Genomic DNA, 24,312 nt, shown 5'->3' with positions numbered 1-24,312 from the left:
ACGACTCGGCATCGACGGCATCGACTGGGACTGGGAGTATCCGGGCGTGCCCGATTATCGAAACCAACAGCCCAGCAGGAAAACGCAAAGCCATAGCAAAGAAAGCCGAAGCATCCAGTGCTGCAACCCGGACATCGGTCAAATCAGAAGCGGTGGTGGAATGCTGGGACGTTGAGCAGCAATCCCTCTCCGCCGTCTCAGCATTACGGAGTCGCATATCTAGGTATTCTCAACGTTATGCCGGACCGCAGTTCCAAGCCGCCCCAGACATAGGAAACTACTCCGCCATCTGCCCGGTCCAGTTCCTCAGGACTCTGTTACTGCCACTGCATAGCAGCCCGAGGGATTCCTCTTCCTAGAGTGCCGAATCTCTCCAGTCGAACTTTGCCGCCCCATCAACCCGACTCCACATGCCAGGCCAGAAACTACGATTCAATGCGGAAGTCGATACGGAGTCTCGCCCCGAGAGCTCGGATAGCACCCTCCTTCTTATATCGTAGATCCCATCGGATAAGTCCTCGGGGGCTAGATATCGCAGGCACTTTCTCAGTACCACTACCGGGAAAGGTTAGCAAACAGTGTAGTATCAGTTGCCCTTAGCCGAGTTCCAAGTGGCGCCTATACCGGCGCACGGATCCCCTTAGTAGCATGGCGGGTTTCCCTGTCAGGCGTTACTGCGAAAGCATTACCAGAACCTATGAGCAGATACACCAGGGACGCCCGTGCTGTAAGACGTGTGTTGCTGTCGAGGCTTCTCCGTTTTTCTGAGTTGGCTGGCCTCGCTCCGACCGGCCCCTTGCTCCGTCGATCGGAAGGTAGGTATGCGGTCTCGGCTCTTCTGTTGGTCGGTTGCGTGATCTCTGCATGTAGGTACCTAGGTAATAGGGGAGGACCCCCCAGAGCTGGATCTGGTGCCTCAGCGTAGCGCGTGCCTTGTCACGTAGCCAAGAGAAGGCTCTATCCAGCCAACAGGCACGTGGCGGACCGGTAGACAAACATGCTGAGGTTTGTGACGCAGGTTGAACGAGCAGGCGCTAATGACGGACAAGAACCTGAGAGGAGCAACCCCTTGGGCCGATCGCCAGCCGCTCTGGCCTTATCGCGCTGGTGTAGGTGTAGTCCATTATCTACGAAGGAGCGTGGCTGCGTAGTAGGGGAGGCTCAATAAGGTCCATAAAAGGGAGCGTGTCCGCTCATCGCAAGCCCGTTCCGACCTCTACAACATCCGCCCGCCCAGATCTACGGTGCACCACCAGTGCGTATTCGAGTACAGATCCGCGAGAACAAGGAACGCATAGCACACGATCTACTCTCGTCGAACCGACTACATACAACCCAGTATTCCCAACATCCGCCCACCCAGATCTACGGTGTACCATCAATACGTGTCCGAGTATAGATCCGCGAGAATAAGGAACGCATAGCACACGATCTACTCTCGTCGAACCGACTACAACCCAGTATTCCCAGCATCCTCATACTATCGAGTATATTGAGATCCGACCTCAGAGTATCCTGACCAAACCGACAAGGGCCCAATCTGTCCTCAATTGGGTAACGACCCCTACCGTCATCGCCCGTAAGTCTCTCCCAAGGTTTGCAGCATTAATGCAGATTAACTAACGATACTTCAAAAGACAATGTGTGTTCTCAACTAGAGATTGTACACGTGTGGCTGTAAACGAACGGAGAGATTTCGGCAATGCCGAGCAAGGGTTGGAACAAACACAAGGTGTGCTCACCTCAGGAAACACCAACTACGCAACTCTCAACATATGTGCCTTAGGCACATGGTGAAGGACAGAAGAGATTTCTGCAGTGCAGAAGAAGGCGTGGGACAAATACGAGGTGTACTCGGCTCAGGAGACACCAGCTAGTCGACTCTCCACACATGTGCCTTAGGCACATGGTAAAGGATGGGACTGACCCGATGCATCGGTAGACGAGTTCGGGCTGGGAGGAGGGGGAAGGGGTTGGATAGTATGATTAGGTATATGTCACGTAAAACGTAGACGCCAACATTTACGCTTTGCGGTATGTGGGCATACAAGGGCTGGTTCAACTGCTACGTGATAACCCCCTAGGGGTACACAAGGTACCTAGGTATATAGCAGCGATGGCACGAAAAAAGACTTCGTCTCTCAGGCGCGAGCGGTAGAATTGGCACTCTGAGTCGCGACATCGTAGCTCAGTGGGTTAGATAATAGAGGATAGGTTCGATTCCTGACAGCGCTACTTGGTAGTCTCTATTGTTTAGTCTATCTATCGTAGTGTTGAACTCTGGTAGCCGGCCGGTTGTTGTGAGAACTTGCGTGCGAACGAATGCAGACATTGCGAATAGGCAGGCAATATAGGCGTGGATTCACTTAGGTACCTACCTAATAGATGAGATCGCCAAGCGCGCCGACGACAAGGTTGGTGTGCCGTGAGCAGGGTTACTAGGGACGGCAAGAGGATCTGATAACGCGCGCGCGAATAGCGGCATGGCTACTACGCGAATATCGATAGAATACTACATGACTTGGGTAGGTATATACAAAGAACTCGACGAGCCTGCAGCTATCGTCTTTTTATCCTGGATTTCTCGAATCCGAACGCGCCCACACGCCACAACGCCCCCCCATCTTCTCTCTAACACATGACAGCGGGTCTGTCGTATCTATACAGTAGGCATCGCAGCCGCAGCGCAGCCGGCTCGCGAGTCCCGTCTTCGTCTGTAGTGTCTTGGTCTCGATTTTTTTCCTCTCTAGAAGCCTCTTCCTCCTCACGTAGACACGCACCACGAACAGAAACGAAAAGAAGAAAAAAAGAGAGAGAGAGAGAGAAAGAGGGAGGGAGACCGCCGCGCTAGCTCGTGCCCTGGTCCCACGCCTTGTACCCCTCGTTCTTCTGCCTCTGGCGCGTGTTCCAGCCCAGCTTCGCGCTGATGCTCTTCACCCAGTTCTCGGCCGCCGCCCCGGCCGCCGCCCCGCGCCGGCCCTCGGGCTGCACGCTCGCGAACGGGAACCGGCTCGCGCTGATGGTCACGTAGTCGCCCGGCAGGATCTCCACCCGCTCGCGCCCGTCGAAGCTCGCCCAGCTGCTCGTCCGCGCGTCGTACGGCACCCCGATCCGCAGCACGATCGTGTCCGGCAGCACCACCGGCCGGAACGACAGCGTGTGCGCGCAGATCGCCGTCACCAGCATCACCGGGTTGTCCGGGTGGCACAGCGAGCCCCCCGCCGCCAGGTTGTACGCCGTCGAGCCTGTCGGCGTCGCCACGCACACCCCGTCCGCCAGCACCGACGTCAGGTGCTCGTCGTCGCTGAATATCTCCGTGTACGACATTGCTGCAGAGCGTCAGTTCTAGTACCGAAACGGCGGCGTTCCGAGAAACTCAACTAGCATTAGGACCTCTGTCTACGACGATGTCGTTCAGGACTTCGTATGTGCCGTCGGGCTTGTGGGTGTGTTCGCCGTCTCTCTCTTCGCCGATGACTTCCTCTATGAGATCTCGCGATCGGTGCGGGACTTGCTCGCCTTCTTCCCCCTTCTTTTGGCTTCGCATGACCGTTCCTTCGAATCGCAGTCGTAGGCTGACAGACACGCCGTCTCGGAAGGCGGCGGTGAGGATATCTTGGTACTGGTTGAAGTCGAACTTGGTGAGAAAGCCGAGGCTGCCCAGCGAAAAGCTGAGCACAGGGGGGACTATGCGCTGGAAAAGCCAGCTGGCGTAGAGGACGGTTCCGTCGCCTCCTAGGGTGATGATGAAGTCGAAGGTGTGAGGCCGCGTGCGGCACATCTTCTCGTGCCAGAAGCGCAATCGATTCTCCAACCCGCCGGCGGGGGCATTGCTGCCCGGTTGCCCAGCTTCGCGATACTCCTCGCGAAGTTCCTCCAGCAACCCTGGCGCGTCGAATTCCTTGTTTTCCTCTAAGTTCTCCTCCACGTAGACGGTGTACCGCACATCTCGCTCTACGCTGAGCAGCCATTTGGCTAGCCAGCGCGTCTTGGGAACCAACTCGCGATCGTAGGGTTTGGTCAAGAGGAAGATGCTCCTAGCCCTGAACTTAAGCTTAATACTGCCTAATCTTCTGCTTAACTCTCGGACGCCCCAGGCCATATCGGTAAGTTGTTTCTTCGTGAGCAGCCGGCTGTTCAAATACTCGGGGTGGTCCAGGCCACTCGATTTTCTCTTCAGAGCCCTCTTCCACGACTTCTGGTCCACCTGTCCGGTCTCGGTGCTGGCATCACTCTCCAGGTCCGTAGCCGGCGCATTTGCCGATTTGCGGGCGCCTCGTTCGGGCTCCGGGCGCTCGTGTGCGCCGACCTGGATGGCACCCTCCTGGTTCCCATGGTGGTGTTCCTTATAGACTTCCCCGCTTTTGACACGGTCATCGTCGTGGTTATAACCCTCGAGGAATTGGTGGACTAGACATTGACTTGGTGAAGGCTTCGGCTTAGGCTTGGTAAGCTTCGGGTTGGCCACTTCGCTAGTGACAAGGGAGCTTTTGCGTCGATACGGGTTGCCCGGATCGAAGATGACCTGCAGCAAAGAGGGTCAGAAACACGACCAGATCGATAGGTTGGCCTATCCGAGACCTACTTCCACAGCGTTTCCATCTTCGTCACTTGCGCTAGAGTGGTGATCTTCCTGGTAATTGTACTTATCCCCACTGGCGCCTCGCGATCCACCAGCATTGCCGCCCTCTGATGTTGCCGACATCAGGACGGTACCAGTAGGCAGCAGCCGAGAGAGTAGAAGGAGACTTCACTTGGGCGAACGCGAGAAGGATTCCCGGTTCCGTGTTCTCTTATTTGAGGCGCATGGTTTGTATGGCAGGAGGGTCTCAGATTGGATGGTAGGAGAAAGAGAGAAGTGAAAGAGGAAGAGAGAAGGAGGAGGGAAGATCAAGTGATTGAAAGCCGTCGCGACAGAAACGCCAATGCAGGGGTTCTTACTAACGACCCCTCCATGAAGCTCTTATCGATAGGTACCAGATAAGGCAAGGAACCTGTAATATAGGCACATTACCTACCTACATGCCCTGAGGGCATGACGGTGGCGGGAAGCCAGTTCGTAAAGGAAGAGCGTCTCTCCTCCTAGCAGCGTTCCCCTCAAGTAGGTAGGTGAGATACGATGCCCTTCACATCGATATGAACACGGCCATCATAGGTATGGCTATTTGTATGGAGGCATGTCCAGCACCTAGGTATTACCTAGGTACCTACCTACCATATCCCTAGATTACTGATGCATCCCATGGCGGTACTTACTAACCCCTAAACCCGATGCCTACGTAGACTGGCATGAGATTATCTCGTCAGCAACTCGCTACAGAATATTCCATTAGGTACCCACACCCGAGGTTGGCGTATCTACACTAAGCATTAATTTACCAATAATCCCGGTACGGGTCGCCTCTCGCCGGCGGGTCGTTGAGATACTCCCGAAAGAACCTGCGAACGAGATCGTCGTCTTCGACCTCGGGCGGTCGAGAGACGTCTACGGGGCCCTCCCGTCTGCCAGGGTATCCCTCCTTCTGACGCTCCCACCCCTCCTGCGCGGCGGCAGCGATCCTATCACCGGCTGCAATGTTCTTCGTGGTCGTGTCGAGCAGCTCCTGCAGCCCCGGCCGATCCTCTGGCTCGTCCGCCATGCAGCGGGCTATCAGGGTGCGCAGATCGTCGCCGTACGCCTTGAACTCGTCGTAGACCAGTTCCTCGCGGCCGACCAGGAAAGGCGCCCATGTGACGAGGTTCTTGGCGCTACCGTCTGGCATAGTTATAGGGCACGCCCGTGGCGCCCAGTCCCCGTCGTCGGCCACTACCTGGTATAGAGTCAGGGCATTATACATGAGCTGCCGCGGCGCGTTAGTTAGCTATGCAGACTGGAGCTTTTACGCTCTAGGCATGCTTACGAGTCCCACCCCCCAGATATTGGTATGTGGTCCGAAAGCATTCTCCCTCAGCGGCCGCTCTCGGTCACGTTGCTCCTGCGCTTCATGCCTTAGTACGTAGGGGGTTTTATTTGTTTCTAGGTTAGTTCACTTAGGGGATCTGGCGTACCGGCGCTACATAATTCGGCCTCCCAATGTCGGTAACCGCAGCAATTTTCCTAGAGCAGGTTAGAGAGAATTTAACATTACATGTGACTATTCCGCTGGTAATACTCTTCATCGGTCCACTATCTCACGACCAGTCAGTAATTGCAATTATAACTTCAGGCAAACTTGCTTACATCGAGATCAAATTCTGTCATCAGTCCAAGATCACCCAACTGGGACAAATGTCAGCTCCAAGCCAAGGCCTACACTGGTTGCGTGAAAGGCAATATTAACCTTGAACAGCTGTGTAAATCGGTGCTCTGCATCTTGGCTCCCCGGCTCAGCCGTATCAATGTAAACTAAAAGTACTTAGTCAGGTGTCTGCAGGGCCGCGACAATTTACTGCAAGACTTAATTACTGTTAAGCGGGTGTAAGTCGAGATGGACTATCCGTTTGGGCGGCTCTTGTCGCATAACCTCTCGACACACCAGTGGTCCTCTGTCGATAGGCGGATATGCCATTCCTATGCATGCCCGGACGACTAATATAGCGTAAAGCCAAGAATATCAGTGTGGGCGGCTCATGTCAGTCATCAATATCAGCGCGGTACTGGCGGCTTACGGCAGAGAAATAATCTCCATAACACCCGACTGGGTATAAATTCCAATCTCCTTTCTGCATTCGGGACAGAAGCATTTCTAGTTACAGCTTCATTTACACGGACCAGGAGCTCGTTCAACTCGCACCTCTCCGCATATTTCATTACGATTAGGGGTGGCCCCTCGCTCTTCGAATTGTTGTAGAGGGCGCTGTTAAGCGCATATGACGGGAGACGGGCAAGTTGGATAAAGTGCTCCGCAGAGGAGAATTTCTGATCGTCATTGTCAACTTTTATGGTTCTCGCTTTCGGGCAACGATATCGACGAGGATGCTCACCTCCATCCATTGTATCTCTTGCCGGAAGAGGTCGTCATTTTCGTCGTGCGGTGTCTTTATCGCAACGTCCTGAAAACGGCCCGAATGGCTCATTACAGGCCACAGTGTTACTGCCCCGGAACTTCCAAAGCCTAAAACCGCCCGAAATTTGATGTATGGCGAGTAGGGTTGGAAGAATTCCCTAGTACGGTAGAGAGTCTCCCTAGCAGCCTGAAATGTTGGGTCGTCAGGGTCTACGGCGTTGTTCTGACGTAGGATCGGTCGAACTGAAGACACAAAAACTATTATTACCACACATCCCAAAGTGGAAGTAATTTACATACGTTGGGGCTGTAGAGACATTGCAACTTAACTCCCCTGTTCGCGTTGCCGCCATGTATACCGCGACTCGTACTCAACATCTAGAATTCCACGAGGTTACACATATGAGCGTCCCATAACTTGAGATGGATAATAATCGTTAAGAAGGGAGCAGAGCGAGCTACGAGCTACGCGATATATGTAATTGTCTATCACCGGTATGGGCATCTCCAGTCTCTGGGCTTTCTTTGGTCAGACCTAGCAGCTCTGAAAGGACGACTGCTTTCGGTGAAGAACAAAGGCATCCCTCCGGAGAAACACTCATAGGTAACTCTTGCGCTAAAGGAACCGGCCTAAAGGAATGCCCTGAAATACGTAAAGTAATTGTTCATGCCGAAAACTAAAGTGCGTTGAATCACTATTAATTGTAGGATTTAAGTACATGCTTCCGAGAGCTCGGCAGTTATCCCGAATAACGATACACAGAATCGTCCTCTGTTTGAATCCCTGAAACTGCCCGATATAATTCATCGTTTTCTGGTCAAATTGCCGCAGCGAATTCTTTCGATACGCCCAGATGCTCCAGTATATTTGCCAAACCCTGTAGGTCGCCTTCCACCGTGCCAGCCATTTCCTTGTCCACCCATTCTTCCGTATAGCCTCCGCCAAAGTCGGCCACCCAGGCGTTGTCGTATATATCGACCAATACGTTCTCCGCCTTGGCATTACCCCAGAGAGTGCCAGCTGTGTGAAGGCGATGCACTGTGGACATAACTTGGCCGGCCCATCTCCGTCGTAAATCGTCCTGTAAACCCGGCTTCACAGCACACATCAAGTTCAGAGCACGGCAACCAATATACGGATGTAGAAATCCTAACAGAAAGCCACTATCGTCTTGTAATAAGCCCAAGAGGTGGGATATCCGCAAGCCCTCTTTTTCCAGCCCTAGATCGACGATCCTCTTGTAATTTCCGAACTCCAGTGCGGCTCGGTGTTGATCCCCAACATAAAGGAGCTTGAGGAAGAAGACTTCGGACCCTCCCGCTAATTTCACCTTCCTGGGCGTACCAGAGAGTGCTGCGCTAGGGCTCCTGGCGCATATCTCGATCTCGGATGGGCGGAATCGTGGCCAGGGCGCGGAAAGCTCATTGAGGAGGCGAATGCCGAGTTCCATACTCAGTTTATCTTGACCATAAACTTCATAAAGGGATGGGAACCGCTCCCCTGAAGCTACTCCTTTTAACGTGTAGGTCAGTATTTTGGGGTAAAAGAAATCTTGAAGAGTCGGCGTCTTGTATTGGTCCGGAGGTAGTATACTACGGAGCAGGGGTAAGAATGGCTCCGTGATCCAGTCGTAGAAGTCCTCAACTGTTACACCATCTAATTCAAATTCCTCTGCTACTTGGAGGTAGAAGAAATACTTCTCTTTCAGCTGGGGCGAGTCGGTAAAATTTTCCTCAAATAAGTAGATGTGGAGTCGTGTGTCGTTACATAAAACATTCAGCTTGGCGTCGGTGTTATGTTCGCTGAAGATGAGCTCGATGACATTGTAGTAGGGTAGTCCGTCTATTTCTGAGCTTTCCAGCGTCATGACTGAGGAAGAAGAAGAAGAAGAAGCGGGAGCTGCTTGTTCCCTAGTCGTGTCGTGGTTTGGCGAGCAGTCGAGGCGGATTGGTTTGGACGTTAGTAGCGGGGAATCTCTGGACATATAATACCGCCCTGTATTTCCCCCACTCTGTAGGAACTTACAAGTAGTTTTTGATGCGAACAAGAGAGTTGGTGAGTGTATACTCACAGGTGAGTAATTAGAAGCAGGATGGGAGACTCTCAATACAGAGGCCAAAAGTGTAGAAGAGAGTTGATGAAAGAAAAAAATCATTACCGCCAAGTCTGTTTGGGCGATCTGCAGATAATAACCCCTTTACCTATGCTTTGCTGCAATTTCAGCGGCTGTGAGAAATGGCCAGAGGCGCCAAGGTATGAAACGGCCACAACCTTCGGGCATGGCCTAGGTAGTCGAGAGATTGGTACGCGCTGCAATATCTCTGTTGGTTTCACCCTTGGCGGAACCACTGCTAGTGGGACGAGAAATCATTGGGAGGCGAAATCATCCGCCGGGAACTGTTGTTACAATCTCTGAAAGATAAGAGTATGGGATAGCCGTCGCCATTTTGTACAGCGGTGGTAGGCCAGTACGTTACCATTCTTAAAGTACTGTTTACTGCTTGGTGATATTCGTCGATGCTTCCGGGACTGCCTCTTAATGAGCGCGTATCGTCACTTAGATTCTGTCCCGCGATTCGGCTTGAACTGTCGAACCAGAACAACTCGGTTCGTGGCTATAACAATTCATTAGGACAAGGGACTCGACCCCCCGAACACCAAATAACGGGGGCTCAGCGTCTCACTCCCCACGCTGTAAGAGCACTTGTGATGTGAAGTTTGAATCAACTCCAGCTGAAGTCGCATATAAGTTCCAGACTTGGGGGTTTGTTCTGGGGGGTTTGGCGATTACCTCCTCTATACAAATCATAGACCTGATAATGACCTTTTAAAAATCACGGTCTTTACAGAAAGGTTTCCGAAGACGGTGCATTGTGCCCATCCGTGATATAATTGCCCGGGAGGTGGTTGGGTTAGGCCCGCTCTCGATGTTGCAATCAAATTGAGGGTATCCTTCAAGCACCCCTGTCGCTGTTACCTGCCCGTAACAACCCTGCGTATTCCAGAACAAGATCCAACCTCATCCGTCGTGCGGCGAATGTACTCATATTATATTAAGTCCTATATGCGACACTCCGCAAGCGACTAAACGGTACATAGCCACAAAGCGAAACCTCGATGGAAATATCCACCAGGAGCGCCGCTGTTAACTGAAACTGCAATGTCGTACAGCAACTGGACGCTAGGTAAATGAGACAGCCGAGTCATCAATGGCATCGCCCCTCCAGCTCGGCCAGACGCTTCGGGGGCGCTTGTCGACGTACTCGGTTATTAAAGAGCTACATCGTGCGGCAGATCACGGGGCTGTCTACCTTGTAACGTAAGCCAGCCCTGAAGCCGCCCGCACCGCCGGCCAGGGATCTAATGCGAATGTCAGAAACCAAAAAGGGCGGCAATGTATCGTGAAGGCCATCGGGGGTCACTAGCGGTTGCAGAACGAAGCGACCGTCTTGAAGCAGTACCAGGCTAGAAGTCGATTCTTCCGTCCCCTCGAGGACGAGATCGATGAGCCCGAAGACCCGCCTTCTATCGTTCTAAAATATCTCGACAGCGACCTACGCACCGAATCTGACCGGCAGCAGTTAACATGGCCGGAGATCAAGCAGGTAGCAAAATGCGCCTTGGAGGCCCTTCGCACTCTACACCAGGATGGCATGGTCCACACCGGTATGCCTACCTCTCGGGGGGGGGGGGGGGGGGTCATATATACACTTGCTAATATTATGGTCGCCATCAGATATCGAACTCGATAACATCTTCGTAAATCTAGGCTGGTTCGATCGGCGCTTCCCCACTATTCAGCGCGGTGACTGCGGCGGTGTTGTGCCCAAGCACTCCAAGCTTACCCAAGAGGACCACCTCATCGACGCCAGCTTTACCCGTAGCCCCGAAGCACAGCTCCACCTGTCGTGGGGGCCTGCGACTGATATATGGTCCTTCGGAAATGCTCTGGGTGCATCGCCACTACATTTAGCCCAACCACTACTCTGTTCCTGCTTGAACTCATGCCCCAGCAGGTCCTGACACTCCTCTGCGGCGGCGGCCTTCATCTCTTCAACCCGGCTAACGAGGGTATCAAGTCCGACCGCGACGAGTATGAGTTGGTAGTGCTGAACCATACGTACCGCTATTTTGGTCCAGTTCCCGATTCATTTTAGGAAATTACCGACGAGAATGCATCTACTATCGTCGAGTTTATCCACAGTATGGGGCCGCCTACGAAGCCCTTTCACCTTGTGGCGCGTCGCGAGATCCTACCGGCAGACCGAGACTTCGTCTTCGAGATCATGAAGCTGGATCCTAGGGACCGCCCTACGGCAGAGGAGTTGCTATATTCTATATAATGATTGAGCCTGTTGTGGCACCTCCATCGACAAGTAACACCACAAGGAATAATAAGCCCCAAGTCAAAATACAGGTGCACTACTTCGCCCTTCTGACTCTAGCATCAAAGCCATACTAATGTCATAATTCTTATAAAGGGACCGGTATATGTTACCATCCACGGAAAGGGGTCAGCTTAGGCAGCTTTAGCTACAGCTCAGGGCCGCTTACTGAAGTCATAGCTCAAGCTGCCCCGTTGAGAGCTTGGTTCAGAAAGCGGAAAATTGCCTCTGGTGGCATCGTTTTTTACCGCACACTCTATCGCGAAAGCGCCTGGAGGTAAAACATATTAGGTAGGTACAACGATATTAATTCAACCTATAAGCATGTATCAATTAGAAGCTCTAACTACCCAACACCGGAAGGCTTCACGTTGGCAAAATTCATGCAGCTCTTCGGCCGTCCGAAGACACAAGTGAGACGGAGAATCCGTAGCTTTATGAACCGAGACTGCCCCCGGTGCCACCGTGAGGGCTCTCGCACACTCCCTTCGGTTGGGCTGCGGAGTTGGGTCTACGGATTACTGCCTGCCCCTCAAGCAGATTCCTAGAATCCCGTGTCGCGATAGCATCGCCTGTCGCCTTTGCCGGCACGGAGATTTCGAGCCGGCGCATTTAGTAAGAACGGGCATCTCTCACCCTTTCGATAGCGTAATACGCCGAGTTCCCGGCTTTTCTCCGCTGCCGAGCTGTCGGCAGAGAAAGACGACTCCAGCGCCCAGAGCCCGGCGCTACGATGTTCCCCAGCTCAGCGCGGGGTTCCTTTCTTCCTTAGGCCCTTGCTTAGCGTGTGCCGCCCCGTGTAAGACAGTAGGTGATGTTCATGGCGTTGGGGGTCTACTAGTCTACTGGGCGTATTTATTAGCGGTTGGGTTCCCCTCGTCTCGTCTCGTCTCTCCTCCCCTCTCTCCCCTCTTGTGCTGGACAGACTTGCACGTCTCAGGAAATCCCGTCGCAAAGATGACCGGCCCAACGAACATCGCTACGCTCGACGTCAGTACCGCACCTGTGCTTCCCCCCCTGGTTGATTAATTAGACCGCACTGTTAACTCGCGCGCGCTGTTCGCAGTCGAGCCTCGTCGACCGGCTGCCGGCGTACTCGAAGACCCTCTTCGACGCCAAGGCGACGGGGAAGCTGACCTTCGAGGAGATCGCGCGGGAGCTGGGGCGCGGCGAGGTGGCGGTGGCGGCGCTGTTCTACGGGCAGGCGCAGGCGTCGGCCGAGGACGTCGACAAGCTGTCGCGGCTGCTCAAGGTGCCCAGGGAGAGCCTGGCGGCGGCGATGAGCGGGTTCCCCGACCGCGGCCGCGCCGGGCCCATGCCGCCCGTCGAGCCGCTCATCTACCGCCTCTACGAGATCGTCCAGAACTACGGCTACTCCTTCAAGGCCGTCCTCAACGAGAAGTTCGGCGACGGCATCATGAGCGCCATAGCCTTCTCCTCCAAGGTCGAGAAGGAGGTCGATCAGGACGGCGTCGCGTGAGTAATACCCCACTCCCAGTCCGAGTTGGATGGCGGGGAGAATCGTGCGAGGGAGAGGGGGCTAACGACGGAGCAGCTGGGTTAACATCACCCTACGCGGAAAATGGCTGCCGTACTCCCGGTTCTAAGTCGAAGGTAGGTACTTGACACTATTTTCACTCGCACAAATACTTACCCGGTTCCGTAAGTATACTGAGTGGTGCGCCGCTCATGACATGACTCGGCATGCGGACTAATATGTATATAAGTCTAAATGACACGCGAGGACATTCTCTATGAGTACATATTGAAGATATCGAGTGGTTGCGGTGTTTCCCCTCTTGTTATTATGGCTTCATGTACTAAAAGTACCGAGTTATCGAGCAAAATATCAGAACCCAATAAACACGAATACCAGCCTTGAACCTACAGCCTACGTTCAAAGCCCAGCGGTGCGTTCCTAGACGTGACGTTTTCGCCGTCAGGCCCTGAACTGAATTGTGGTGACGGTTACCACGGTGTGTTTTCTTCGAGCCGGTGATAGAAAGCTGTGTGCACGGCTCAGGTCATGACGTACGCATACGTAGGAAACTAGGTAATTGCAATCTATCACGCACTCGGGCCGGTTGACTCCACCCTCGTGCTCTTCCCCGCCAGCATCGCCGTCGCGCCCTCTCCCGGCGCCGGCGCCGGCGACGTCGCCGCCCTCCAGAAGGGCTCGACGCCCATCTCGCGGAAGCGCCGGGCCTCGTAGTGCTTGGTGGCGACCCAGTTGCTCGCGAATATGGCGAGGACGCCGACGAAGATGCAGGCGCCGGCGACGAGCGGCGCGATGATGGAGAACACGGTGAAGCCGTAGCTCGCGTTCTGGAACGCCTCGTCCGCCTGCAGCCGCTCGACGCCGAGCCCCACCTGCATCGCCGTCAGCACGATCACCACGTACCCCAGCACCGTCGCCAGCGCCGCGAAGTTGTCCCGCAGCAGGTCCGCGTACACCATGTGCGCCGCCACCCGCGAGTACCCCCGCAGCGCCGACCCCATCCCCAGCCGGTAGACCAGGTTCAGCCGGCTCAGCCGCAGCTCGCCGTACCAGTACCGCGGGTTGATCGACGCGTAGCAGTGGCCCTGCAGCATCTCGCCGACGAACTCCTGCCACGCCGCCCAGGTGACCTCCTCGGGCAGCAGGCCCTTCTCCCTGGCGATGGCGAAGTCGCTCGGGTATGCGACGAGCGCCGTATACGAGAACAGGAAGCCCCGCGCGCACTCGGCCAGCTTGCGGTCGCGGACGATGTGGGCCGCCCAGAAATTCGGGTCTAGGAGGTAGGGCGGGATGGGCTTCAGGAAGATGCGGTTCTTCGCCCACACGAGGTGGAGCTCCGGGTTTTCGGTAACGGTGATGTCTCGCGAGATGAGGATCTGGTGATCTACGAGAAGTTAGCCTCTCGAGTCGGGATGCGACCCCTTGCCGCTTTCGGGTTCGTCTTTCTCCTCCCACCAGCCGGTACTTCTAGTACAGCTCGGAGACAGCAGTGGGCATATGAGAGTTTTGAAATGGGGACGCGTCGGGGACTCACTACGACTTGGTCAGTATGCATGGAGGTATACCTACGTCGGTAGGTGATATTATGGCAATGCGAAAGAGAGCAAAACAGTGGGGTACGCGTGAAGTCCTAGAAAAATCCATGGGATGGAGCTGGGACATACCGTATTGGTCGCGGGGGCATCGGCCGCCCGCAGATCCAGAGCCAGTCCTGGATATTATTTAATCTGTCGACGAGGAGATCTTGCGAGAGGAAGTCCGATTCCGCGTGTGGGACGATTATATGATCGCGCTTCGAGCGATAGGACGCTGGAAGTAGAGCGGCAGGGGTTGGCTTGCGATCCGCATCGCGGTCATTATCTCGCGATTCGAGCACTCGACTCTTGAAAGGTAAGGACGGGGCATCCATCTTGGGCGCCTAATTCGAGGACAGCTTTTAGAGCCGCGAGTCCTTCGTGGTAGGAATTCCTGGATCGTCTTATAGGGACGATGGTGACGAGGCCCGGTTGCAGTCGATAAAACAGCTGTTATTTGTTTTCATCTTACCACGGGCTTACGGCATTCTTAGAGCCTGCAGGTAAGAGTAGCAGCCAAGTTTGCAGGGTGAGGCGGCTCGCGAGATGAAGTGGAGGCGAATATGCATACCTAGGTATGACTTGTTCTTACGGGCAATTTGTCTATGTATAGCTACACAAGGCTCGGCTCGTCCGTCTGGCAACGGCCCGTCCATCCCTACGATAGGGCGGGCAAGGGTTTGGATACTTGAGCGATCTGTTCATAGTTATTTATGTGCTTATGTAGGTAGGTGTAGGTAGGTCTTGGCTGGACTTGGTTCTGGGGCTCCAGGGGGTTCAGGTTCGACACCAGGTTCTCGGAATCCGTGCCGCGCCTGGCGCGACACCACGTAGGTACAATCTCTGTCTTCCCGTTGCAGAATCGCTGTGCCGCATATGTAACCCTGGGCCTGGTCATAGGGCCTCGCGTGGTATTATTGAAGGGCAAGAAAGTGATCCTTCAAGACGTAGACCTCCAGAAGGAGAGGAGGCATCGCGCTCGTCTAGTCAGGCAACGCCCTGTAAGCAGCTGGATCCGTGATCAACACGATGTCCTGCGTAGCCTTATTTTGCCAGACCTATGGCTCTTCTCAAAATCCGCCGGCTGGACACCTATGTAATAATAGGGAGATATGGAGCAACACAACCATTCCCGTTTGAGAAGATCCTGGCCAGTTCTGGGCGTGTTCAGCATTCTCTCATTCTCTAGTGCTGACAGCCCACCCATGTAGCAAACCCAGCATAGCATAGAGGCCGGGGTAGAGCATGATCAGCCTCACTAAATGGAACCATTGCTGACGCCATGGAAGCCGACAGGGGCTCAGCGCTTCTATTTCCCGCTGTAGGCTAGAGAATTGGGGGCGGTTCTCGCGAGCTTATCTATCCCGAAGCTCGGGGACCGCGTCGCCTATAGGTACCTAGGCACCGGTTGACCATGATGCGTACGGTAGGTATATAACCTGAAATACCCTATCGTGAGTCCTCTTGGACTGCGGAATCCGACCTCGCCTACAGGTCGTACCTACATAGTCCTGTACTTGCGTCGTCATGTCTGTGCAGTCCCCCGTAACGACGCGGAAGGCCGCCCCGGGCCCCGCGAGAAAGAAAAAGGATTATGATATCGTGCAACAGGGGATCAAGGAACTCTATCCGCTCGATAAACCGAATATAGAGCCTGAGATTGAGTACGTTAATGTATCCAGACGCGGCTCTTTCGTCCTTGACTAATCCCTTCTAGCATCGTCTTCGTGCCCGGCCTTGGGGCTCATCCGGAGGATAGCTGGAAGTCAGAGAACACCAGCTTCAACTGGACCACGGAAGGTCTGGTCAGAGATTTCCCACGAGCGAGAATTTTGCTGTATATGTACGAGTCGGCATGGACGGGTTCACTCAAGGTAAAGCAGTTCATGGCAAATATTGCCATGACTTTGCTCAACGGTCTGAGGAGTAAAAGAGAGGTAAGCACGCGATACTAGGAAAGCCCGTCTACATATGTGCTGATCTAGATGAGATAGGGTCGGGCACAACGACGGCCAATAGTCTTCATCGGCCACAGCATGGGAGGTCTGGTTATCGCGAAAGCCATTACCATAGCCGACTCGCGGCGAGACAGGTTCCCCATCATGTTCGAAGCTATTGCGGCGGCCATCTTCTTCGGGACACCCTTCAACGGAGCCCCGGTCGCTTCTGCTGCCGCGATGTATGCGCACTTGGCCGAGAAGGTCGGCGCTGCCTCCTCCTCCAAGTTGCTGGACTTGATGAAGCCTGGGGACGAGAGTCTCCGGGAGTTGAAGCATGAATTCATGCGCTTGGCCGGGAAGGTCAGCCCCAGAATCGAGTTGTTCTGTTTCTTCGAGGAACAGCCTACCGATTTCTCCAAAATAGCTGGCTTGCCTAATCTGTTTGGCTTGAGCAAGGCACTGATACCGAAGGAGTACGCTGAATTCGTGAGTCGTGACTCCGCAACGCTACCTGGCGTCGAGGAACAGGGTCTGGCCTGTAACCATCGAAATCTCGTCAAATTCGACGGACCGAAGGACGATCGCTGGAATCAATTCGTTAGGGATCAACTTAAGGAGTTCATTCACCGGGCACCGTTAACCGTCAAAAACCGCCTGAATTCGGTTCGCGCCATCGATCGATCCATGATCAATAGTATCATGGAGGCGCTCGATAGCGTGCAGGTTCAGAAGAAGCGCAAGGCCCTGGCACAGACATTCGCGTCGTCCTCGTGGATCACGAAGGAAGCGGAATATACGCAGTGGCTCGGCGAGCCGGAAACAAGTGACGAGGTCCGAACCGGAGATTGCTTATGGATTCGCGGACCGGAGGGCAGAGGCAAGACCAGCGCGTCGCTGGCTGCTGTTAACGAGATCGAAACCCTAATTAGAACCCAGGAGGAAAAGAATACAAGTCAGGGGCCCATCCTGCTCGCCTATTTCTTCTGCGATTCAGCAACAGATTACTCGACCGCGGAGGACATACTCAAGAGTCTTATCACACAATTAATCAACAAGCAGGAAACGCTCGCCTCTTATGCCAAGTCGTTTGCTAAGAAAAATGAAAGCGACAGGTCTCAAGCACGGGTGACGGTAGAAAACTTGTGGCAGACACTTCAGGACATGCTCGCGGACGAGTTCATTGGTAGCAAGATTATCTTCGTCTTGAATAACCTGCACGTACTTCCCGAAGATTCGGACTCGACTATAAAGCTCCTTAATTACCTGCAATTCGAGCTCCAGTCCCTAAACACAGCAGATACGAAGCGAGTCCCGACGAGATGGATGATTACCAGCAGGGCGGCCCATAATATCGAGGAAGCACTCAAGGTTGACGGCGTCCGTCTTGTCGATCTCGACGATGACGAGAAGTACGGAAATCAGGTTCAGATGGCGCTGCGTAAAAGGGCTAAAGAGCGAGTCACCACGCTTGAGAAGGAAAAGAACTACAACAAAGCGCTCGCCTATTTTGCAAGTAGCCTGATCGGGAAGCGAGCTCAGAACACGCAATGGATCGACATTACCTGCGTTCAACTGCAGGAGCTCCCGCATGCCGAGAGTGACCTCAAGGTGCGGCGGGTTCTCGAGAGAATGCCGCAGGATCTCACGACGCTGCTAAACAACTCTTGGCTCCAGGTCTTCAAGGCCAACGAGGCAGACGCCGAGAAGATCAAGGAGATGCTGCGCGCACTCGTCCTCACGTATGAAGATCCTACGGAGGTGGAGTTGGGAATTCTCGCTGGGTTCCGCTCGAATGATGACGAGAAGGCAGAACTCCGCAGGTTCATCGAGAAGTGCAAGCCGCTCCTCATTTTCAAACGGGCTAGCAACACCATCTCCTTCATGAACGTGGTGGTCAAGACACATCTCCTCGAAAACGCCAAGCAACTTCTCGGCATGTCGGCCGAGGAGAAGAAGTGGCAGCATGGCGTCCTCGCCCTCCGATCCTTTTCTCACGTGAATGATAGGTTCAATTTCCCCCCTCTAGAGAAGGCTATTGGTGAATTTGAGGACCTGGCCACCCCCGAGCAGGGCGGCCAAGACGAAAATGAGGACGAAGCGGCAAGCATGATTTCGGACGAAGACGGTGGTGATGACGACGACGAAGACGAGGACGACGAGGACGATTATGACGACGAAAGCGAAACAGATGTAGACAGTGAAGAAGAGCAAGATCCAGAAGCCGACATCCTCCGCGACCGAGCTGGTAAGTCTAACCTTCGAGATCCGAAGCTATGATTTGGTCGTGCCATACCCTAGAAACCATAATCCTTTCATGACAGCCTCAGAGAGTAATCGTGTCATGACTTTTAGGCATCAGCTATACGATTTTTCGCTAACTCAGACACCTTAGAGGCCTATACGGTAAAATATTGGCTCCGTCATGCTAGCAAGGCTACGCGGGAGATTGCCGAAGACCTAAGTCAGGAGGAAGACTTCTGGGGGCCTGAGTCTCTCATCCGACACCGCTGGCTTGTGGAATATTTCCGCATGACCAGTGTATTCGACGGCTTCAGCACCAAGTCGTTTACCGGTTTGCGTACGTATTCCCAACTCCAGCTTATCCGTATATACCTATCACTAACTCCAGAATGCTGTAGACGTTGCTGCCTCGGTTGGGTTCAGGGAGCTGGTCGCCGCGCTGATTCGAAACGGGTACGAGAACCAGATCATGATGCACGACGAAATGGTCAACTCGCCGGTAAGTATGGCGAAGCCCCGTGACAGCTAGTCTCTCTAATGCTCGGTTAGCTGCACTTCGCTGCCTATTTTGGACGCCCTAAGATCGTCGAGGAGTTACTTGATAGAGGTGCCGTGATTGACGACGGAGATGAGATACAAGAACAGACGCCTTTACACATGGCTGCTTTCGGAGGCCACGTCGAAGTGATGAAGAAGCTCCTCTTAAGAGGAGCGAATGCCAACGCGACCTCCAACGACATCGGCCCAGTTGTGAACGCAGCGATCACGTCAGGCAACCGAGCCGCTGTCGAGTTGCTTGTCGAGCACGGTGTCTCTTTGACGATAGACCGGGAGGACCTCACGGCTCCGTTGGCGTTGTCCGCCTTATTATCCGACATCTCAATGTTTGAGTATCTGGTCGAGAAGTATGCTGCTATACTACCTCCGGAAGAGTACAGCAAGGCTTTAGTCAAGGCAGCAGAGGCAGGCCGAGTCGATGTGTTCAAGAGGTTGTTAGATTTCGAACACGCCGAGGAGTACTTCCAAGACGCCCTCGATACAGCTGGTAGCGAGTGGAACTGGGACATCGTCGTGATCATCTTGGAGAAACGCGCCGGACTCAACTGCGACGAAGTCTTCTACGAAGCAGCGACAGGCACCGAGGACCAAGATAGCCTCCTCGAGGTGATCTGGCGGTACGCGGATGGGTCGATTAGTAAAGAGAAACTCGACGAATCTCTATATGAAGCCACCGACACAGAAAAGGAGTCGACAGTCAAGTTGCTTTTACAGAAATTCGGAGCAAATGCCAACGCGACTGGCCTTGAGTGAGTCTCCCAAAAGTAGCCGCCATTATAGAGAGCACGGATACTGACGGGGCGAAGATACGGCAACGCCTTAACAGCTGCAGCGTATGATGGCACGATCGACATCGTTCGACTGCTACTCGAAGCCGGCGCAGATGTAAACGCAGCCGAAGGATGGGCGCTTCAGACCGCTGCTACAGAGGGTCATTACGAGGTCGTTCTAGAACTGCTAGAGCACGGGGTCGATGTCAACGCGATCGTTGATGACGAGAACTTTGAGGCAGGGACTGCACTTCAAGGAGCTTGCGAAGCGGGAAGAACGCACATAGTCTCGCTACTACTCGATCGCGGCGCTGATCCCAATCTCGGAGGAGGTCCCGACGCACCTCCTGTCGTCGCGGCCACGATACGCGCAGAAGAGGAGATCCTCGAGTTCCTGGTCAAAGCGAAGGCAGACTTGGACGTGCTCGGTGGTCAAGGCAATCCGTCTACCCCGCTCATAAACGCGGCGGCCTATATGCCGCAGTCCTCACTCCAGTTGTTGCTCGATGCCGGGGCAGATATAAATCTTCCAGACGGCGACGGAGACACTGCCCTTATCGTAGCTGCATCGAGAGGGGACAAAAAAGCGGTCGAGTTCCTGCTTGATAGTGGCGCCGACATCATGCATGCAAATAAAGAGGGAAAAAATGCTCTTCAAGCAGCGCTTAAGAAGGGTAACTCCAAATGTCTAGAAGTTCTCGTCGATCGTGTCTCGGTGTTGTTAGGGACTCTCAAGACTGCTATGGAATCTGGCGACACGACAGTTACCAGTATCGTTCGGGGCGTATTCAACGGCCATCAGGCTCTCAACTATGATGACGAGACTCCGGTGACTCCAAAGGCTACTGCTAGCCATACAACAACACCGCCCGTAAAGGCCATCGATCGGCAGTCTAACAGCGATTCTGACCGGATCACCCCCTCGATCTACGGCCAGGATGGACGACTAGACTCTTCTGATGATGGATTAAATCCAAATGGACCCCACTCCATTGAACAGATTTCCGACGTGCTTAAGTCCGCTATAGCTAACCAAGCCGCCCTATGGAACGAGTTCACGAATAAGCCGTTCTCAACTATCTCTGCTGTGCCTGAACGTCTCAGCTACGACAGTCAACCAAACGATAACCTAGAACAAGCCCCTGGGCGCCCTGAACCTGAAGAGCAGAAACGAGTTCATGGCCCTGATTCCGAGATATCGGCTCCACAGCTTGTCGAATTACCCCCTCAAGGAGTCGTCAAGAGAAAGCCTGCGCCAAGAGTGTCGTACGAGAGCCAACCTGCACCTAGTCAGCCACCTTCCCCGAAACCACTCGAGCCGTTTTTGGGGTCATTCCCGGTGCCACCAGCCAGCGTTGTGGCCTACCTGCCGGAAAAAGAAGTTTCTCCTTTTCAGAACGACCAACCGGGCCCGGAAAGGCAACACAGGACCTCGGGATCCTCGGCTTCGTACCAAAACACCCACACGCACCCGCAGAGTCAGACACCACCGTTGACAGCATCGCAGCAAGGCACGGCCCAGTACCATAATGGTGGCCCGCCATATGGATCATCGTACTACCAGCCGTCGGCAACAGCACCAGCATCAGGGGGCCAATACGCTCCCCATCAACCGACGTACGCAGCCTACAACCCGAACCCGGCCAGCCAAGTGCCGCCTCGGCCGCCAAAGCAGCAGTTCTACAACCCGGCTAGCTCGGCCTACGCGCACCAGGGTCAGGCGTACCAGCCTCAAGACTGGCAGGGCGGTGGCGGCCCGCCGTCCGGGTCCGGCGACAGCAGCATTCCCCCCCAGCCGCAGTATCAGGCGTACAACGCCGGCGTGGCTGCGCCCGACCAACAGCCGCAGCCACAGTACGCGAACGGCGGCGTGTACGACGGCTCCGGGTGGGACCCGCAGCGGCCGCAGCTCAGGGCGCAGCGGTCGTCGTTCTTCAGCGGCGGGGTGCGGACTACCTTGGACAAGGCAAAGACGATGGGGACAGGCATGTTCGGCAGGAAGTAGGCGGGCCTACGGATAGGTTGGTTGGATATTAGGTTAGTTCCAGAGACAGGCTGCGCGGTAGGGTTAAAAGCGTTTCCGTATATTATACCTACGAAGCAATGTAGCATTAGAAATAGACCTGTGATACTCTCACACTCGAAAAACGTTGCTCTCTTTTCTTGCTGTCGGGTACGGGGTGCCCGGGTAGGTACCCGAGGTGAACAAAACGCTGGAGGTCAAGTACATGCCCAACTTGTCGACCTTCTCCGTGCTCGTCTAGAGGGACTCCTACGTCTCGGACGGGTGGTAGAAAGGGGTCCGGGCGGGAATGTCCCTGAGGGGCGGTCTCGAGATCAGGAACAATAGGTGCAGGTAGAGTAAGGAAAATAGATGTCGGTACTCTCGAATTCGCACTTCTCCAGCAGGAATTGGACGACAAGGGTATGGCCCTTTCCAGTTCAAGAACATCCTCCAGCCCGAGATGAGCAGTCAGATACGCTGCGGAGTGAGGTGCCTCTGGGATACGGAGAAGAGGAAACGTAGTGGAAAGTTGTCGCCAATGTGATTTGTCACGTAGAGAGCCGCCTATACTGGTCACTCGCTTACCTAACCTAGCTCCCAGCCCCCTATCGTGTACATATAGGTAGCTCACATCTTCTTTATTCATTTCCTTCCTAGGTAGTTAGCTAGTCAGTTAATTCAACGTCTTCATCCCATCTTCTATTGCTCCCACAGCAGAGCAATCTCAGTGCTTACGTAGCTCTCCCGATCTACGTAACATGATTTTTTATCCCGCGGAATCTTGATGTTTAGAAATAGGCAGTCGGACGCTCGATTTTCCGCAGCAACGACTTCCTGCCTGACAAGCCGTCATCCATCCCCTGAAGAAGCGGCCGGGAAACACAAAGGTCACACAGTTGCCTGCGACGTGCAGTCATCATGAACAAACGGCTCCTCGCATCTCTCCCTCCGCCACCGATTCGTCGCCTCTAACGCCCCGGGCAGCCCTTTAAACAGCCACCCCCATTTCCTCAGAAACCCCTCCGACATCTCCCACCCGGTGATGTCCCAGGGCGGCGACCACGCAATGATGCCGCGCCGCTCGATCTCATCGTCGGGGAAGCCCTCGTACAGCCCGCCGATGCAGTCGGCCCACAGCTCGTCCTCGTCGAAGGTGCCGGCGGCCCGGATCAGGCGGTCTCGTCCCTCGGGACACGGGAACAGGTCGATCCAGTCGCCGTGCGGCACCGTCTGCTGGAGGGTGGTGGGCAGGAGTGTCGAAGGGAGCAGTTCGGGCTTGGCAGGGTAGGGGATGACGTGGGTCACTTCCTCGTCGCAGTCGAGCGGCGTGACGAGGATGCCCGAGATCAGAGTGCGGTTGACGGCCAGAGCGCGGAGGGCGTTGAATTGGAGGAGCGTGATGAGGTGGTCTGGACAGAGGGGGAAGACGATGCTGAACTGCTCTTTTCTGGGTTTATCTGGCAGCAAGGGATTTCTCGCATTGTATAATTGCTTGACACGGGATGCTGGGACGACGGAGAGGGATTGCTGCTCAACGTCCCAGCATTCCACTAGCGCTTCTAATTTGACCAGCGTCCCAGTTGCGGCACTGGATGCTTCGGCCTTCTTTGCTAGAGCTTTGCGTTTTCCTGCTGGACTGTTGGTTTCGGTAATCGGGTACCCCTTGATCGGACTGGTCCGGACTCCTGATCTGGGCGGAGGGGGAAACGAGGCCTTACTTACGGTATGCCCTTGTGTTGAGTCTAGTCTGTGCCCGTCTGCGTGCTGCGGCATCCTTGGTCCCGGTCCAGTCGTCTTCCCTGCTTATCGCCTATACGTGGTAAGCAGGTCACGTCGTCTTGGTGATTGAAGGGGGCGACCTGGTACGTACCTCAGCCAATTGTGGCATCGACGCGAGTTGGACGCGTGGCGCTGTTGAATTTGCAGGCTGATAGGTACTAATCATGATTCTAGCGGACGTTGGAATTGCGGTGATGATGAAATTGGTGATGAACGATGCCAGTTTCTTCGGACCGGCTAAGGCGGTTTTATGCAGCCTGCTCACAACGACGAATCTGACAACTCGGGAACGGAGGAATTGATATGCCCTATTGTTCCCCAGCTGAGGCGCAGACAGACAGGGGTTAGTGAAACGGCACGATATAAATATCTATATATCTGATCACTACTACAGTGTCTAACTTGAGCAGGTCTGGCGTCATGCAACCTGCTCACATCATAGACCAGGATCACGAGCTCCAGCATTACCATAGTAGCTAGATATTCGGCAGTGAGCCCGACGCTTCATGCAGCTGGCTCACTCACCTACTCTGAATTCTCCTATTGGTCCATCTCTTCAATATGTCCAGGGGTCA

General features: G+C 54.3%; 8 protein-coding genes across 8 annotated transcripts; 3 read left to right on the top strand and 5 right to left on the bottom strand.

Annotated features, from left to right (window-relative positions):
- Positions 1–2,456: 2,456 nt before the first annotated feature.
- GGS23DRAFT_585687 (ATP-NAD kinase) lies at positions 2,457–5,121 on the bottom strand. Its single transcript, XM_051517397.1, has 3 exons — positions 4,586–5,121; positions 3,382–4,525; positions 2,457–3,329 (listed from the first exon to the last, which is right to left on the bottom strand). The coding sequence occupies exons 1-3, from the start codon at positions 4,703–4,705 to the stop codon at positions 2,848–2,850; spliced, it is 1,746 nt and encodes a 581-aa protein (XP_051368212.1). The 5' UTR covers positions 4,706–5,121; the 3' UTR covers positions 2,457–2,847.
- Positions 5,122–5,351: 230 nt separating this feature from the next.
- Positions 5,352–7,305, bottom strand: GGS23DRAFT_616193 (uncharacterized protein; the record flags this gene model as incomplete). Its single annotated transcript, XM_051520772.1, has 8 exons — positions 5,352–5,840; positions 5,901–5,975; positions 6,049–6,097; positions 6,153–6,166; positions 6,221–6,259; positions 6,752–6,898; positions 6,964–7,229; positions 7,287–7,305. The coding sequence occupies 8 exons, from the start codon at positions 7,303–7,305 to the stop codon at positions 5,376–5,378; spliced, it is 1,074 nt and encodes a 357-aa protein (XP_051368211.1). The 3' UTR covers positions 5,352–5,375.
- A 367-nt stretch (positions 7,306–7,672) lies between these two features.
- Positions 7,673–9,093, bottom strand: GGS23DRAFT_585683 (uncharacterized protein). The gene has a single exon (XM_051517396.1). The coding sequence runs from the start codon at positions 8,969–8,971 to the stop codon at positions 7,805–7,807; it is 1,167 nt and encodes a 388-aa protein (XP_051368210.1). The 5' UTR covers positions 8,972–9,093; the 3' UTR covers positions 7,673–7,804.
- Positions 9,094–10,196: 1,103 nt separating this feature from the next.
- Positions 10,197–11,330, top strand: GGS23DRAFT_600421 (serine/threonine protein kinase; the record flags this gene model as incomplete). The annotated part of the gene is made up of 5 exons (XM_051519064.1): positions 10,197–10,301; positions 10,413–10,653; positions 10,724–10,895; positions 10,961–11,090; positions 11,145–11,330. 5 exons carry the CDS (start codon positions 10,197–10,199, stop codon positions 11,328–11,330), a joined length of 834 nt encoding a protein of 277 aa, XP_051368209.1.
- Positions 11,331–12,067: 737 nt separating this feature from the next.
- Positions 12,068–13,319, top strand: GGS23DRAFT_320156 (cyanate hydratase). The gene is made up of 4 exons (XM_051512876.1): positions 12,068–12,362; positions 12,439–12,848; positions 12,928–12,986; positions 13,207–13,319. Exons 1-3 carry the CDS (start codon positions 12,330–12,332, stop codon positions 12,977–12,979), a joined length of 495 nt encoding a protein of 164 aa, XP_051368208.1. The 5' UTR covers positions 12,068–12,329; the 3' UTR covers positions 12,980–12,986; positions 13,207–13,319.
- A 120-nt stretch (positions 13,320–13,439) lies between these two features.
- On the bottom strand, positions 13,440–14,779 carry GGS23DRAFT_600419 (uncharacterized protein; the record flags this gene model as incomplete). Its single annotated transcript, XM_051519063.1, has 3 exons — positions 13,440–14,254; positions 14,336–14,403; positions 14,535–14,779. 3 exons carry the CDS (start codon positions 14,777–14,779, stop codon positions 13,440–13,442), a joined length of 1,128 nt encoding a protein of 375 aa, XP_051368207.1.
- Positions 14,780–15,748: 969 nt separating this feature from the next.
- On the top strand, positions 15,749–22,140 carry GGS23DRAFT_320106 (uncharacterized protein). Its single transcript, XM_051512875.1, has 7 exons — positions 15,749–16,108; positions 16,162–16,381; positions 16,439–18,629; positions 18,777–18,962; positions 19,024–19,124; positions 19,175–19,932; positions 19,990–22,140. Exons 1-7 carry the CDS (start codon positions 15,972–15,974, stop codon positions 21,956–21,958), a joined length of 5,562 nt encoding a protein of 1,853 aa, XP_051368206.1. The 5' UTR covers positions 15,749–15,971; the 3' UTR covers positions 21,959–22,140.
- A 489-nt stretch (positions 22,141–22,629) lies between these two features.
- Positions 22,630–24,194, bottom strand: GGS23DRAFT_585662 (uncharacterized protein). The gene is made up of 3 exons (XM_051517395.1): positions 23,829–24,194; positions 23,681–23,768; positions 22,630–23,586 (listed from the first exon to the last, which is right to left on the bottom strand). Exons 1-3 carry the CDS (start codon positions 23,901–23,903, stop codon positions 22,847–22,849), a joined length of 903 nt encoding a protein of 300 aa, XP_051368205.1. The 5' UTR covers positions 23,904–24,194; the 3' UTR covers positions 22,630–22,846.
- Positions 24,195–24,312: the final 118 nt, after the last annotated feature.

Source organism: Durotheca rogersii (genome assembly GCF_024521655.1).
Source record: "Durotheca rogersii strain YMJ 92031201 chromosome Unknown GGS23scaffold_32, whole genome shotgun sequence".
In the NCBI taxonomy this organism is placed as follows: Eukaryota; Fungi; Ascomycota; class Sordariomycetes; order Xylariales; family Xylariaceae; genus Durotheca; species Durotheca rogersii.
The sequence above is the reverse complement of the archived record's forward strand: the minus strand, read 5'-3'. Positions and strand labels throughout refer to the sequence as shown.

What these genes read in the sequence shown, in the direction of transcription:
- GGS23DRAFT_585687 (XM_051517397.1), bottom strand. Translation starts at nt 4,705, where the DNA reads ATGTCGGCAACATCAGAGGGCGGCAATGCTGGTGGATCGCGAGGCGCC. An exon ending in AAGATGGAAACGCTGTGGAA is followed by an intron (nt 4,526 to 4,585) that starts GTAGGTCTCGGA and finishes TCTTTGCTGCAG; the next exon opens with GTCATCTTCGATCCGGGCAA. An exon ending in AGACAGAGGTCCTAATGCTA is followed by an intron (nt 3,330 to 3,381) that starts GTTGAGTTTCTC and finishes GACGCTCTGCAG; the next exon opens with CAATGTCGTACACGGAGATA.
- GGS23DRAFT_320156 (XM_051512876.1), top strand. Translation starts at nt 12,330, where the DNA reads ATGACCGGCCCAACGAACATCGCTACGCTCGAC. An exon ending in CGAACATCGCTACGCTCGAC is followed by an intron (nt 12,363 to 12,438) that starts GTCAGTACCGCA and finishes CGCTGTTCGCAG; the next exon opens with TCGAGCCTCGTCGACCGGCT. An exon ending in GTCGATCAGGACGGCGTCGC is followed by an intron (nt 12,849 to 12,927) that starts GTGAGTAATACC and finishes ACGACGGAGCAG; the next exon opens with CTGGGTTAACATCACCCTAC.
- GGS23DRAFT_320106 (XM_051512875.1), top strand. Translation starts at nt 15,972, where the DNA reads ATGTCTGTGCAGTCCCCCGTAACGACGCGGAAGGCCGCCCCGGGCCCC. An exon ending in CAAGTCGTTTACCGGTTTGC is followed by an intron (nt 18,963 to 19,023) that starts GTACGTATTCCC and finishes AGAATGCTGTAG; the next exon opens with ACGTTGCTGCCTCGGTTGGG. An exon ending in ACGAAATGGTCAACTCGCCG is followed by an intron (nt 19,125 to 19,174) that starts GTAAGTATGGCG and finishes ATGCTCGGTTAG; the next exon opens with CTGCACTTCGCTGCCTATTT.
- GGS23DRAFT_585683 (XM_051517396.1), bottom strand. Translation starts at nt 8,971, where the DNA reads ATGTCCAGAGATTCCCCGCTACTAACGTCCAAACCAATCCGCCTCGAC.
- GGS23DRAFT_585662 (XM_051517395.1), bottom strand. Translation starts at nt 23,903, where the DNA reads ATGATTAGTACCTATCAGCCTGCAAATTCAACAGCGCCACGCGTCCAA. An exon ending in CGATGCCACAATTGGCTGAG is followed by an intron (nt 23,769 to 23,828) that starts GTACGTACCAGG and finishes TACCACGTATAG; the next exon opens with GCGATAAGCAGGGAAGACGA. An exon ending in ACTCAACACAAGGGCATACC is followed by an intron (nt 23,587 to 23,680) that starts GTAAGTAAGGCC and finishes ACAGTCCAGCAG; the next exon opens with GAAAACGCAAAGCTCTAGCA.